This window comes from Cavia porcellus, unplaced genomic scaffold (assembly GCF_034190915.1).
Source record: "Cavia porcellus strain 051 isolate PalLab524CR breed Dunkin Hartley unplaced genomic scaffold, mCavPor4.1 scaffold_18, whole genome shotgun sequence".
In the NCBI taxonomy this organism is placed as follows: domain Eukaryota; kingdom Metazoa; phylum Chordata; class Mammalia; order Rodentia; family Caviidae; genus Cavia; species Cavia porcellus.
The window spans coordinates 26,855,753-26,870,897 of NW_026947501.1; the positions used below are offsets into that span (position 1 = coordinate 26,855,753).

General features: G+C 42.3%; 1 protein-coding gene across 5 annotated transcripts in view; it reads right to left on the reverse strand.

Moving 5' to 3' along the window:
* Window positions 1-15,145, reverse strand: part of Sfxn5 (sideroflexin 5) — a 108,307-nt gene that overhangs the window by 76,498 nt on the left and 16,664 nt on the right. For all 5 annotated transcript variants that reach the window (XM_063229588.1, XM_003469000.5, XM_023564781.2 and 2 more), the window contains exon 3: window positions 5,453-5,530. In XM_063229588.1, coding sequence (XP_063085658.1) covers window positions 5,453-5,530 — 78 coding nt within the window. The remainder of the gene's footprint in view (window positions 1-5,452; window positions 5,531-15,145) is intronic.

Sequence of the window (15,145 nt, forward strand, 5' to 3'; positions counted from 1 at the left end):
CTGTGAATTCAAGGCCTTGAACTACATACATAACAAGACCCTGTCTCAAACAAACAAACAAAGTCATACACAATATGACCCATTTAATTATCCTAATTCAAAACTTGAGATGCAAGAAACTTAGCGACTCTATTTATCATACTTTAGAATATTTTTGGAATAGTGGAAAAATATAATGATGCTAGTTGGTTGCTCTTGGAATTTCCGGAAAAATCTAGTAAAGGAAAATCATGAGTGCCAGACATGCATAAATATTTTATAGTCTTCTAAATATGAAGACAACTTAATAAAGTAAAATAAGGAACTCAAATATTCAGATACCCAGCTCCAGAGATGCATAAAGAATCTTAAGTTTTCTAAATGTGTCTCAGTGATGAGGAGAGTGATCCAGACTCATTTTGGTACTAGAAGTAGGGTTGTTGCTTGGACTATTCCTGACCATGTGGTCCAGATGCCTTTGGAACTGGTTGGTGGGAAGAGTTTGGAAGGGTTTGGAGATACCAGCTAAAGAAACCCTAGACACCTACAAGATAGAACTGATGGGTGATTCTGGTTGGAGCCCAAAAAGGCATAATGTGGATAGAAATGCAGATGATAAAGATCAGGCTCAGGAAGCTTCATTTGGGAGCAAAGACTCTAGCTGCAATTGTCTTGAGACCATATATATCAAGCTCTGTTAGAAAATTTGTTTACAATTTGCTCATGTCCTGAGACTTTGTAGGAGACTGGAATTAAGTAGAAAGAACTAGTTAATCTGGTTGAGAAAATTTTAAGACAGCCCAGTGTTGCGGCTGTGGAATGGATAGTGTTGGGGGCTTTTTGACAAGTTTATACTGAAAATCTGGAGCAAACGCCTATTTAAAAAGCTTTCAGTTTTGCCAGAAAGAAAGTTCCTGCAAAGATGGAGCAGAAGAGAGGTTGATTACTGAAAACATTACCATTAAAAAGAAGCCAAGTACTTTAGATCAGGACAACAGGGAAAATACCTTACAGGCATGTGAAGAACTAGCAAGGTTCTACACTTTGCAGGTTCTACAAATTTGCAAAACTGAAAGACTTTGGTTTAAGAAGAGAGCCATAGGACACGGTATTATAGAACTATAGCCAACTAGGGAAATTATTTTCTCGGATTCGATTCACAGCACTCAGTCATACAGGTACTCAGAGACCTCTGTAGCCATGATACAAGGCAGCTTGACTGTGGCTCAAGCTGGTGGCAGAGCTTGGGATCATTCATGTGGTTTTACAGGTATGCAGAATATGAATTGTAGGGCCAAGAAGGCTTCCACCCAGATTTCAGAAGAAGGCCTGGGAGGCCAGGCAGCGTACCCCTGAGAGGGCAGTGTGTAAATCAGTGAGAGTGAAGCTTAAAGTGTGTGGAGAAAGATGTAGAAGCCAAAATATGTAATCCTGAGTGAAACCACAAGGAGTGAGCCCCAGAGAGAAGCCACTGAGATTATGACCACTGCAAATCCATGTGGGTGGGACCACCCAAACCCTTTGAGGGTCCCATCTCATGGCCACAACTTGCCCTCAGTGATGGACACAGAGCTAAAAGATTTAATGTTTGCCCTGCTGAGTTCCAGTTTTGCTTGTGTATCATCCCTTTCTATCCCCTGCTTCTTTTCTTTTGGAATGAGAATGTTTATCCTATGCTATTGTATGTTAGCAGTGTCTTTCTTTCTTTCTTTCTTTCTTTCTTTCTTTCTTTCTTCTAAGAAAGGCTCTCATGAGGTAGTTCAGGTTGGCCTTGAACTCACTATATAGTCTAGCCTGGCTTCAAACTTACAGTGATCCTCCTGACTTCTTCTGAAATCTGGGCAGAATTCTCCCTGACTCACAACTCACGTTCTACATGTCTACAAAACCACCCCAAGGTCAGCCACCAGTTTGAGTGCTGCTGGGATTATAGGCATGAGCCACCACAACATGGCTTTTTATTTTTATGTGTACAAGGACTCACAGCTAAGAGTTTGCCGTAAGTCTCAGAGGACACTTTGGACTTAAAACTTTTCATCAGTGCTATAACAACTCTTAGAGAGTAATTAAATGAATTTTGCATAAAGAGATCTATATGAGGGCCAGGGTTTAGCTCAGCAGCATAAGTGCCTGCTTGGCAAGCACAAGATCGTGAGTTTGATTCCCAGTATAAAATAATTAATTAATTAATTAAATTTTAAAAAGAGATGTGTATGAATCTTTTGGAGGGCAGGGGTAAAAAGTTATGGTATATATCTAGATGGCATCCTCTACAGAGCCTCAAGTAATCATAGGTGGGGCTTTTGAAAAGCAAGATTATAGGGGTAATAGCTGACTTGCTGTTAGGAGGTGGGATCAATGTGCGTGTGACCTGGAAGGATGCGTCTCCCTTCCTGGCTTTTCCCTTGACTCTCTGCTTTCTCTTTCCTCTTGGATGCCATGAGGTAAGCAGCTTCTCTTCTCCCAGGCCCTTCTACCATGCCATTCTGCCATAGAGCCTGCTGGCCAAGGATTGAAATCACTACAAACTATGAGCCAGAATAAACCTTTTTTCCTTTAAATTATGAGTGTTGGGTAGTATGTCCCAGTGATGAGAAAGTAACAAAAACAATGCTATCACTATCCCTTATGTTCCTGTGTCTGTAGAGGCCAGAGTCAGGGAGGCACTATGAGAGCCACGAAGACCCAATTCCTCAATCTCTGCAGAGCCCCAGGAAGGGAGAGGAGAGGAGAGGGAAGATCAACTTCCAGGGGCCATGGAGGCAGGCTTACACCTCAGCCCTGTGCTACCCAGCCACCAGATGGACCTTGCAGGCTTCACCATCAGAAGCCAGAATGAAGAAGCACAGCTCGTGCCAAGCTGTCTCCAGGTCCCCTCCTCCCACTCCCTGAGGCACATGGGGCTTTCAGGACAGAAAACAAAGAGGCCTGGGAAACAGGACAGGCAGCTTTAAGCCACTGAAGGAAGCAAATAAGGGAAATGTGACCTTATTCCCCAAACTCTGTGAGCTGAAATAAATCCCAAGAGGACAACCTCAGCAAGAATGGGACAGAAAGGAGCTGGGGCTAGGAGCAGACAAAGGATCAGAAAGAGCTTCAGCGGTGGTGAGGGGACCCATCCCTAACGGGTAGAAGGAGAACATTGGAGGCTCTGAAGACTACTTCATGCTACCAAGGTCAAGCCATGCGGGCCCTTCAACACCAGTAGCCAAAAAGGACACCTGCTCGGGAGCAAGACTGCAGCCTCCTTCCCAATGATGCTGTCCACGGCCCAGCATGCAACGTGAACACCTTAGCACAGGCTGCCTCATCATTTCCTGGGAGCCTCAAAAGACATCTGGCAGGGCTGGGGTTTTAGCTCAGTGGCCTGGCATGTGCAAGGTCGAGAGTTCGATCCCCAGTACCAAAACAAAAAAGAAAAGAAAAGGAAGACAGACAGACCGACATCTGGCCATGGTACGGTGTCCACATGCACTTGCCTTCCTTGCACCCAGCCTCGCTGCTGGCCAGCATATTTGCCTCGCTCACCTTGTCTGCAAGAGCTTGCTCTCAGCTTTTAGCTCCTGTGCTTCTTTGCCTGGAGCAAAGCTCTTGCCCTGCTTTCTGGCCGCAGGCCCTTTCCTTCCCTCACATCTCAGAAAGCCTTCCCAGACACTGGCGTCTGGCTATTGCTGCTTGTGCTGCTCTCCCTCTGTATTGTGTGTCTGCACTGTCATTGTCTGTTTCAGGGGGTCTATGAAGAAAAACCTCATCCAGCCTCTTCCCTGTTTTTTTTTTTTTTTCTCAACCAATAGCCCCACATCTGGCCTACAAGAGAGGGGACGGAAGAGAAAAAGATAGGCTCTCAGTGTCAATTTAGGATGTCTAATATTTGACTAATAGAAGATCCAAAATAAAATGGAATTACTACAGAAAAAGAACAAAAGTTTGGACCAGAACAAAAGGACAGGAGGCTTCAAATTGAAAGAGGTCACCAAGGATCTAAAATAATGAATTTCAAAAGACATAGCATTGAAGAATTTCAAAATAATTTTACAGATAAAAAGATCATAAATATTTCTAAAAAGAAACAGGCCATCTGCAAAGACTCAGAAATGAAATGGCATTAGATTTTTAAAATTTGATTGATTGATTGATTGACTGACTGATTGTTGAGACAGAGTCTCACTATGTAATCCAGACTGGCCTTGAACTCACAGCAATCATCCTACCTCAGCTTCCTGACTGCTGGGATTACAGGTATGCAGCACCACACTGGCATCAGAATTTTCAAAAGCTATATTGGAGCCCAAAAGAAAATAAAGCAATAGTCTTCAAAATTCTAAAATAAAAATGACTATCAACCTTTAATTTCATCCTCACCCAAACTGTTAATTAAAGCTAAGATTCTGTAGAATTACAATTTTTTAGATACAAAAGAATTCAAATGTTTTTCCCATTTACTTTTTTTTTTTTTTTTTTTTTTTTTGGTGTTAGAGACCAAACTCACAACCTCACACTTGCTAGGCAGAGGCTTGTGCCACTGAGCTAAATCCCCAGCCATATCTTTTTCAGGAGTTACTGGAATAAATGTGCCACCAAAGCTATGGTACACATCAAGAAAAAGAAAGACCTGCTGGGAGTTGTGGTGTATGCCTGTAATTCCAGCACTTGGGAGGCAGGGGCAGGGGCATTAACAGTTTGAGGCCTGCCTGGGTTACATAGTAAGTTCAAAGCCAGCCTGAACTATATACAAACTGGTGAGAAGTAAGCCCGAGAAAGAAAAATTTCAGGTAGTGGGAGAGTGATAAAACAGAAAGACAGAAGTCTTCCATTGAAATGGGGCACTGAAAATATGGAAAGCCTGCTAGAGATTACAAAACAAGTTAGAGATGATACAAAGGAAACTACATCAATGGAAAAAATGAAACAAGTATAAACTCCAGGCAAAACATAAAGTTGACAAGGGGAAGAAACATGATCATGATACAACCAACAATATGCTGTGAAAATTACTTATATAATCAGTAAGTGAATACTGAATTACAAACCTTTAAACCATGGTAACTATCATTGGAGGGCATGGGAGATGGAAGAAAAAGTGTATTTGTAGAGATGGTTAAGAAAAAAGCTAAATCTTCAATTATAAGAGACAATGCAGAAGAACTAATTGAAAAATAGCAGCATAGTTAGGTGTGTTAGTTTGTTTCATCTGAGACACAGCAAAAAGTAGTTGCACCTAGGGAACAGGATTGGGAATTGGAGAGGGTGGGCTGCATTCTATTTTGCCTTACAAGTGTTTTAATCCTACTGGGTTTTTTGAATGATCTACACATTTTATATATACTTTGAAAAATGCATTAATATGTTAAGTTTTAAAATAGAATTTATGGACAAAAAGAAAAACTTTAGCATGTCAACCATCAAACTCTAATCCTTAATGCTGTCCTTCCTTCCCCTCCAGCCTGCCTGCATCCATCTCCAACAGAGTTACCTGTTCATTGGTGACCCCAGGGCGCAGGGTCCCATGCTTGTAGTCCTCCAGCAGCTGCACAGCCTCTCTGAGGCGTCTCTGCAGGGGAGAGAAAAGCGATATCGTGGGATTGTGGGGCACAGAACCAGAGCTCCTGAAAACCATTCCCCAGGGGGAGTGCACATCAGTAGCCACCAAAGTGACAGTGTTTACAGTGCGTGAGGCCTCAGCCCTCAGTTCATGGGACACCCGGTAAACAACAGGAGGGTTACCACCTAGATTCCCTTCCACAGGAAAGGGCTGACAGCAATGGGACAATAATGGTATAGAACATTACTGGACAGTTTAAAAGTTAAGTAGAGCCAGGCAAGCGCGAGGTTGTGAGTTCGATCCCCGGTACCAAAAAAACAAAAACAAAAAAATAAATAATAAAAGTTAAGTAGAGGGCTTGGGTGTGGCTCTGTGGTAGAGCACTCGCCTAACCTGTGAGAGCCTTGGATTGAATTCCTGCACCACACACACCCCAAAAGTGAAGTAGAACTACACGAAATTCCACAGCCACAGCTTCCAGACAGTTTACTGAGTGAGGAAAAATTGCCAAGTAGTTTGATGCCATTTGTTCTACCAAACAACAAAATGCACTCACATGTATAAAGCAGATTTTTCTATGAGAATATTTATATGTGTAAATATATCAAAAAGGCTGCAAAAGAGACCCACCAAACTGCTGACAGGGTTACTGCAGGGGACAAGAAAGAGGCCCAGATTTCCAGGAGGAACTTTAACCTTAATTAAATATTGAAAGCCTTTATGAGAATATATGCACAATACTTCTATAATTTCAGCATTTTAAAAACACAGAGATTTACTTACTAAAATATGAACGGCTACAATAACAAAGAGAGACAGAGGAAGAAAAGGCAGAAATGTGTGATTTTTTTTTTAACCTTAAAGCTAAAGTGACAACAATAGTGATAGAAGGTAACATTTGTACACCAAAAGGCTTGTACAGAATGTTCACTTCGGGGATATAGCTCAGCAGCACAAACCTGAGGGGCAAACACAAGGTCGTGAGTTCGATTCCCAGCACCAAAAAAAAGAATGTTCATTTCAGCACTAGCCACACAGCCCTAACCTGCAAGTAACTAATGGGAGAATGGGTAAGTAAACCACTAATACATGTTACAAAGTGGATAAATCTTGTGAGTTGGGAATTTAAGTGTCTGCCTGGCAAGTGCAAAGTCATGAGTTCGATCCCCAGTACCAAAAGAAAAGGGAAAAAAAAAACACATATGAATCAGAGTGGGTAAATCTCACAGACATAATATGACAAATGTATCTTTCAAAGCTGGCCACCTCAGTATCCCCACCTCCTGTTGTCTTCTAGAAACTTCTACATTCCCATCCAGAGGTAAGTCTTATGTCTCCAACCCTCGATTCTAGGCTGGTTGGATTCGGTTACTACCTTAACAAACAGAAAATAGCAGAAGGAGGGTGATGCGACCTCTGAAGTTAGGACATAAAAATGCCTGGGACTCCACTCTCTTAGAACACAGCTACCATATTATAAGAAAGCCCAAGCAGTTTGGGACAGATCCATGTGCACACAAAGTAGGCCCTGACAGTGCCAGCTCAGCCACATGAGGTTTGGAGTATGGAGATCTTGCCTGCGGAGGAGGAGAAAGGTGAAGGAGACCCTCACTTAGATGAAATTAGGGAGATGTGGGGAAATGTGGGGAACAACACAAAATCTTGTTAAAAAAAAAAAAGCACCACCTGCTACAGCAGTATATGCAATACCCACGTCCTCAAAATATTCAAAAGGAGGAGCGGGCATTTAGCTCAGCAGCACAAGTGCCAGCCTGGCAAGTGTGAGGCTGTGAGTTTGATTCCTGGTACAAAACAAAACAAAATTCAAAAGTATGCAAAAGCAAGTGGATAGGTTCCTTGGTAAATTAGCATAAACAGAAAAAGATTCCTTTGAGCCAACAAATAGCACTGACTCTGTTAATGATAGTGAAAGTCATCCTACCTTTTCTCTCTTGTCCCCCCACAGCAGCCATGAAGGTTTGCAAAGGTAAAGGCAGGTTAATTTATTTCTCTGTATATTTTGTATTTCTCTATTTTTATGTATTGTATTATGGTATTGTAATCATTTTTATACAGATATTTTTTGGGTTATGGAACAAATCATCTGAGTTTCCATTATTTCTTTTGGGAAATTTGCTTTGATATCCAAATACTTTGGATTACAACATGCTTCCAGAATGAATTATGCTTACAAACTCAGGATTTACTGTACATAACTTATACTTGGAGGGTTGGGTACTGCCTGAGAAAAATACAAAGGGACCTTTTAAGGTAATAGAAATGTTCAGTATCTTGATCTGTGTAGTAGTCATGTGGATATAAACAGCTATAAAAATTCATCAAGTTATACATACTTAGGAGTCATGCATTTTGATATACAAAAGGTAATCAAAATACAGTGAATGTTTAAATTTTAAACATTTGTTACATTAAAAGACATACTGTTATTAATTCCACTTCAAACACATTAATCTCATTGTTTTTGCTACTTTTTAAAATGTTTATTTATTTATTGAGATAGGGTCTCCCTGTTAACTCAGGATAGCCTTCAACTCACTATGTTTCCAAGGCTGGCCTTGAACGTGTGGCCCTTCTCCTGCCTCAGCCTCCTGAGTGCTGGGATTACAGGCTTGCGTCACCAGACCTGGCTTTGTTCTTGCCACTTTCTGAAGCATTTCTGGAAGTCCTCTTTCATGAATGTCTTTATGAGATATGATTTTAAAAAAATACAGTGCAAATTGCTGCCAAGAGAAAGCAGGCCTGTAAAAACATTATAGTGTGTCCTCGTGAACCTTATTCACCAGGTCAGGCACCTTGAAACTTCAGGCTCCTCCTCAAAATCAAAATGACCACAACAGGTGAACATTTTGAATTATGTTTGAATTAAGCCATAATTCTCTGACTAAAAATCCTCATGAAATAGGGCTTGCCAAACTGCTTGAGAAATGACAGGATAAGTGTGTTCAAACTGAGGGTGAGTATTTCGAAGGGGATTAATAGTAATGTATCTTTTACTGTAATAAATTTTTTTTTTTTTGGTACCGGGGATAGAACTCACGACCTTGTGCTTGCCAGGCAGACACTTATGCTACTGAGCTAAATCCCCGGCCCCTACTGTAATAAATCTTTTAAAACTAAACAGACATATTTTTAAAATCATACTTCCTATGTATCGAATACCTCAAGAAATTAACAAGAGACACAACAAGCAGTTTAAAGTTCTGATGTGAGACCCAGACATCAGGAATTGTAAGCATGGTGGGGAGAAGCCACCCTGCTCCCCTTCTGCCAGTGGGTCAAGGCTGGCCGGGGACAGGAGTATAGAGACCTCAGCACAACCTGAGGGCACCCCGAAGGCAGGCAAGGTGTGCTGAGCACACAGCCACCTGCAGTGAGATGGCAGCCAGAATCACTGCCAATCACACAAACAACTGCCTTTGCCCATCAGGTCTGTGTGGGCAGCACCGGTGGCCAGCACTGATCCAACAAGACCTGGCCCGCAGCAGAACCGCAGGCAGTCAAGGGGCTGAAACAGGTCTTACTTGGACTGGTCTGAAAGCTGAAAAGGACTGTCTGTTTCCTTTCCAAGGTACAGATGTTAGTTTCCTAATTCCAAAGAGTCTCTTCCTGGAATCTATTTACAAAGTAGATAGAGTTTGTGGTTGGATTTCTCCCCCACCCCCCTCCAATTATATAAGCAATTTGTGCTACTTTTTTTAAAAAGTTAGAAAAAAATAGGAAAACATAAAGTCATTTTAAATCACCTGTGCTAAGATAACTACTGCAAAATTGAGGTTGATTTTCCTGCTAGATTTAATACATTTGTTGTTCAACAAAATTGGATGTGCTGATTGTTTTAACTTGCTTATAGCCACTTACAAATAGTAAGTGGGCATTTAGTGTTTGAACCCAGAGTTCAGTGAAACCTTTATTCTGCACGCTCCTGCCCAGCACCCCCAGAGCCTCCTAGAGATGCGGCCGGCTCCTCCTGCCCAAGCCTGCTTCCTCCTGCTGCCTCAGCCTCTGTGGACCTGGACAATGCACGCTCTACTTTCCAACTCTGAATGTGAATGACCCCGTGTTCTCATTATTTCTCCCACTCCAGGGATTCTCCTGAGTTCCTATAACAACCTGGCCAGGCTCCATCTCATTCGCCGCGGTCATCAAAGAGAGCCCTCCTGCCAAAAGAATAAGCTCCAACAAACTCTGATCTTGGCACAGGGTGTGGGTGAGGGAAAACTAAGCCCAAACTTCCTGGAGACTCGCATGAGGATCCAGGACTGAAGCAGGAAGCTGGAATGAGGCTTTGGCTTTGCTAAGCCTCTGTCAAGGTTGGGAGCTGTGGGATAGGGAGGGTCCCAGCCACCTGTCTGGAGAGGTCCCTGAGACCGGCTATCATGGGGCCTGAAAAGGGGACCCAGTTCATGGAAGCTGGGGGCTGGGAGGAGGATCTTCCCGCTTTGCATGCTCCTTGACAGAAGGGCTTCAGGAGGGGAGCGCTGGAAGGTGGGTGCAGGGTGAGCTTTGTTGGAAGTTTTTTCATCCAGCAGGCAGCCCCTGAATGCAGAATGTATGAGGGGCACAGCTAGCCCAAAGAGCAGGAGCAGGCTGCAGGCCCTAACTGGAGCCCTGGACCCAGAATATAATGGCCCCCACACTGCTGCTTCCCAGACACCTCCTTTGCCAGCCTGCCTGCTACCAAGTGTCACCATGAGAGACATTCCTCCTATTTAACAGAGGCATGATGTCCAGAAGTCCTCAGCAAATGCATGTATCTGGGAGGTCTGGGAGCAGAGAATTTGAACAGAAGAGAATCCCAGCTCTTCTAGGCCTATCCCAAAGTACCACGGTATGAGATATAGGAAGAGAGCAGGTTTGGAGTTACAGTGGAGGAGGGGAATCCCAGGGACATAGGGACACAGGAAGAAAAGGGCCCAAGAAGGAAAACGGGGGAAAGAATCATCACAACATAAACTAATCTTTCCTGGACACCACAGCCCAGCCCCAAATTAAATCCAGGTTGAGATTAATCCCCTTATAACTAAGGATATGTCAAAATGATCTAAATATTTAATTTGTTATGTTCATATCTGGTATACTTAACATGGTAGTGATAGCACCCGGCCAAGAGATGAAATACTTCAGTCACCCACTAAAGGGGCACAGTCACCCTGAAGGTGGCACTTGTGAGCTCCTATCTGCTGACCCTGCCCATACAATTTCCCTCACCAGAAAATCCTTCCTTCTCCAGCAATCTATTACCAGCCCCACCCACCCTACAAGGCTCCCTGCAACCTTCTCCAGGAGTCCTCCATAAATGTTCCCTTCCCTATTCACCTAGAGGATATGGTTTGTATCTCCTTGGTGTCCCTGGAACCCAACTCACAGGCCTGTTCTATCAGGCAGAGAAAACAAAGTGCAGGAACACCAGGTTTTAGGCATTTTTCTAGAAACACAGAATCTGTTTCTGTCCCTTGGCCCATTACCAACGTAGGGCCATGTATAATGGATGTAACATAAATGAATGATTGGCGCTGCCCAGAGAAACGTGAACAGCAAGGTCAGGGTTAGGATATCAGGTTCCAGTGCAGCAGGCCAAAGTCCTTCAATGGCGAAGCTGGTCTTAGGGAGCCTGGGACACCAAGAGAGCATGCCCAGTGCACACAGGACATGAATAAGAAGTCTCCTCTGCATATGCATAATATGGAGCCATCTTGACCATCCCCTTCTGAGAAAACTGGACGCAAGATGGAAATGCACTTTCTTGCCAGGGCCCCAGAATGGGTAGGTGACACTGGAAACCTGAGAACCCTCAACCCCAGTTCTGAGCAGTTCCAAGAGACACCATCCTGGAAGCACTGCCTGTATTCATCAGCAACTGCTTTCCAAATAAACCACAGCTGTGCGGGCAGCCTCCCCAGTTCAGAGCACTACCAGGGTGGGCACTCAGGTGCCAGAAGACCAGAAGGAAAGGCCTTTTAACCCTCACTCACACTGAGCTAGCCTGACCCAGAAAAAATGGAGAGTTCTTCCCCTAAAATGTTGAAAAGCAGTACAATGGAGACATGGAGCATTTCAGGCGAAGTGCAGAGTTTGGGGTTCCAACACTTATAGAACTAAAAAGAAGTAAAGAGAGCTTGTGGAGAATCAATAGGCTTTGGGGTGCATACGATGGCAGGAGGCTAGCAGGTGACATCGTTTTATGCTTTGGCTGTCCCAGAGCTGACTGTTTTCACCGAGCTGGTCTTGCTGAGATAGGGCCTTGCATTCTTTTTAAATTAAAAATTCCATTAAAGATTTTTAGATAAGCTAACTAAGACAATCCAAAATGCTTTTAGCATTGGGGTGGCTGAGGCAGGAGGACTGTCACAAGTTCAGTGTCAGGTTGGGTCAGCCTGAACTACTTTTTTAAGACCCTGTCCTAAAAAAAAAAAATCTTAAAATGAATAGCCTTATTTAGATTGAGAATATAAACTGAGGAAATCTTGGTACAGTTAGGTAAAATTTGCAGGGCAATTTGGCAATATATATATCAAAAGCTTTCAAAAAGTCTTTTCATCCACTGTACCTTGAGACCATAATGTTAAGTGAAATAAATCAGACACACAAGCTTAAATATTCCATGGTTTATCGTATATGATAAGCCCAATGTGTAATTAAAGAACAACATAAAAGATCATAGGAAGTAGGGAGATATTCTTTTCTGATGCAGAGGATGGAGAGACTGGGGTGGGATGGGGAGTGGAGGTAGGGGAAGAGCATGAAAGGACAATTGAGATATGTTCTGCACATGTACCAACTCCACATGAAGAATGTGGTCATCATGTAATGCAAGTATACACTAATAAAAAATAAAACCCGAGGGCTGGGGATGTGGTTCAGTGGTAGAGCCCTTGCCTTGTATGTACCAGGTCCTGGGTTTGATCCCCGTACCACAGCAAAGGAAAAAATTTGCTAAGAGATTTTAAATATTCACACCATATACAAAAAAGATAAATACATGAAGGAAATGTTAATTTTCATGATTTAATCATTCTATAACGTACATATATGGTTGGTGTCTGGATGTCCCCCCAAGGCCTGCTGAGGTCATGAGGGGAGGGCTTTTTGGAGGCTGATGAATCTAGGGTTTGTGATTGGTTCATTGTCTGGGATTGGAGGTGTGAGAGCTATGCCTTCCCTAGGGGGCGGGTAGCCTGCATACAATACAAGGGACAGAAAAGAAGCTTGCTCCTGGCTTTTTGCTCTTGCTGCTTTGCAGTCTTTTACTGTGATGAGCTGTCTACGTCACCCGGCCTTGGATCCAGCTGATTAGGGACTGAAACCTGTATAAACTGTGAGCTAAATAAACCTGTCCTTCCTTAACCTTGGGTGTTGGATATTTTGTCTCAGCAACAAAAGAAAAGTAACCAAGACACATATCAAAATGTCACTGTGTATTCCATAAAAATATACAATTTTTATACATAAAAATACACAATTTGTCAATTTAACTTGAAGTCTTTCATTCAGAAATTCTACTTCTAGAAATTCATCCAAAGGAAATAAAGAAAAATACAGTGAGATTTCTGTACAAGAATATATGCTGCAATGTTATTTGTAATAGCAAGAGAATTAAAACCACCTAAGTGGTCCCCAATAGAGAAAATGATTAAATAAATTATAGAATCTGTGTGTTGGATTGTGAAGGACAGGTTTATTTAGCTCACAGTTTATACAGGTTTCAGTCCATAATCAGCTGGATCCAAGGCAGGGTAGAATGATGTGGCAGACGGGCAACAGCTCATCACAGTGGAACACTGCAAAAGCAACGGGCAAAACAGGAGGAACAAGCCTCTTTTCTGTCCCTTATATTGTACGCAGGTTACTCACTCCAGACAATGAACCAATCACAAACTCTAGATTCACCTGCCTCCAAAAAGCCCACCCCTCATGACCTCAACAGGTTTTGGGGGGACATCCAGACACAAACTATAGGTGTACATTATAGAATGATTAAAACATTTAGTGAGGGGAAGGGCTATACACGAACACTATATTAAAAAAAAAAAGTATGCATCATATATGCCTATATTCGTAAATGATTCTGTTATATGCATAGAGATAGAGCTACATAGATACACAGTATACATATTGTACAAATTATATACATATATATATATATATATATATATACACACATACATCTATTATATGGGGAGCATATAATATCAGATTTTTCACTGTTAGTGAGGTCATGTGGTTACCTGGTTAACGAGTGTCCTCCAAGCTCTTTGTAAGAATACTTTTGCCACTTCATGATTGCTAAGTAGTGATCTGTGAATGATACTTTGAGAGAAAATGAATATCCTGTTTCCTAACAACTTTCTACTCTTCTACTCTACAGAAATAGCATCCATTAATGATCTTGCTGGGAATAGCTTTCCAGGGACAATTACACAAGGTTATTTTCTTCAACATTTATGAGTAGAGATTCTTCCCTGAAAAGCTTCCCCTTTCTTGAAATCTTCCCCTTCCCTTTTTAAAAAGTATGACTGTGGAGTCATGGATGTTTTTCTTTTATTCACTATATTAGAATCCATTGCCCTTCTTTAAAATTTATTTATTTATCTTTTGGTGTGTGTATAGTACTGGGGCTGGCACATACTTGGCAAGTGACCTACCACTGAGCTACATCCTCAGCCCATTTACTTCTATATGTACTTATGTATGTATGCATGTATGTACATATGCTCATACATGCATAGGAGAGACAGCTCTAAGTTGTCCGGGCTGGCCTTGACATCTTGTTTCAGCCTCTGGATCAGTGGGGATGACACACAGGCACCACCATGCCCAGTCATTGCTGTTCTTACTGTTTGAATTGTCTCCGACATGGACTTTCTTTCAAGAAAATTACTGGGATGCTGTCATTTTATCAGCACTTCCTTAATTTCTATGCAGTCAACTCTCTTTCCATCAGATGTGATTGCACCATCTCGCCAAGAAACTGTAGGGTTTTTTGTTTGTTTTGTTTTTGTGTGTGTGTTTCAGTGTTTTTTTTTGTGGGGGGGGTCAATGGTATCTAGAAACTAAGATCTGAGTGCTAAGTGTGTTCACTGTTACTGGAGCATCATTAAGTCTCAGCTCTCTCAGTGAAGAGAACCAGGAGGTTAGGAAATGTACTGTACAGATGTGTGGATACAAATCACGGGTTCATATTGATGCCTCCGTTTCAAATGCACCACCATGGTGCTTCATCTTTTTCTCTACTCTGTATTTGTTCCTCCCGACTCTCACAGTGAGAACACTGCTTCCCAACATTAATATAATTACTTATTTATTCTATTCCACTATATACTCAAAATAGTTTTATATTACATCAGTATTAGTATTGGCATTAATACTATTTCGGTTCATTTTCTTGGCCACTCAGGATGATAATCTGTCAACCTTCCCACAATTTCAAACTCAGAATAGCATATTCCTCCCATCTTCAGCCCACCATTAAGAGTAACTCAGATGCCATCTGGGGTAGCCTTGCCCTGGAGATCTAGACCTGAGTTCATGGGTTGTAGGGAAGGAGCTCTCTCCCACCCTGGGCTTCTGCAGGCTCCTGGTGGTTTTGTTCCTCAGGCCTGATGC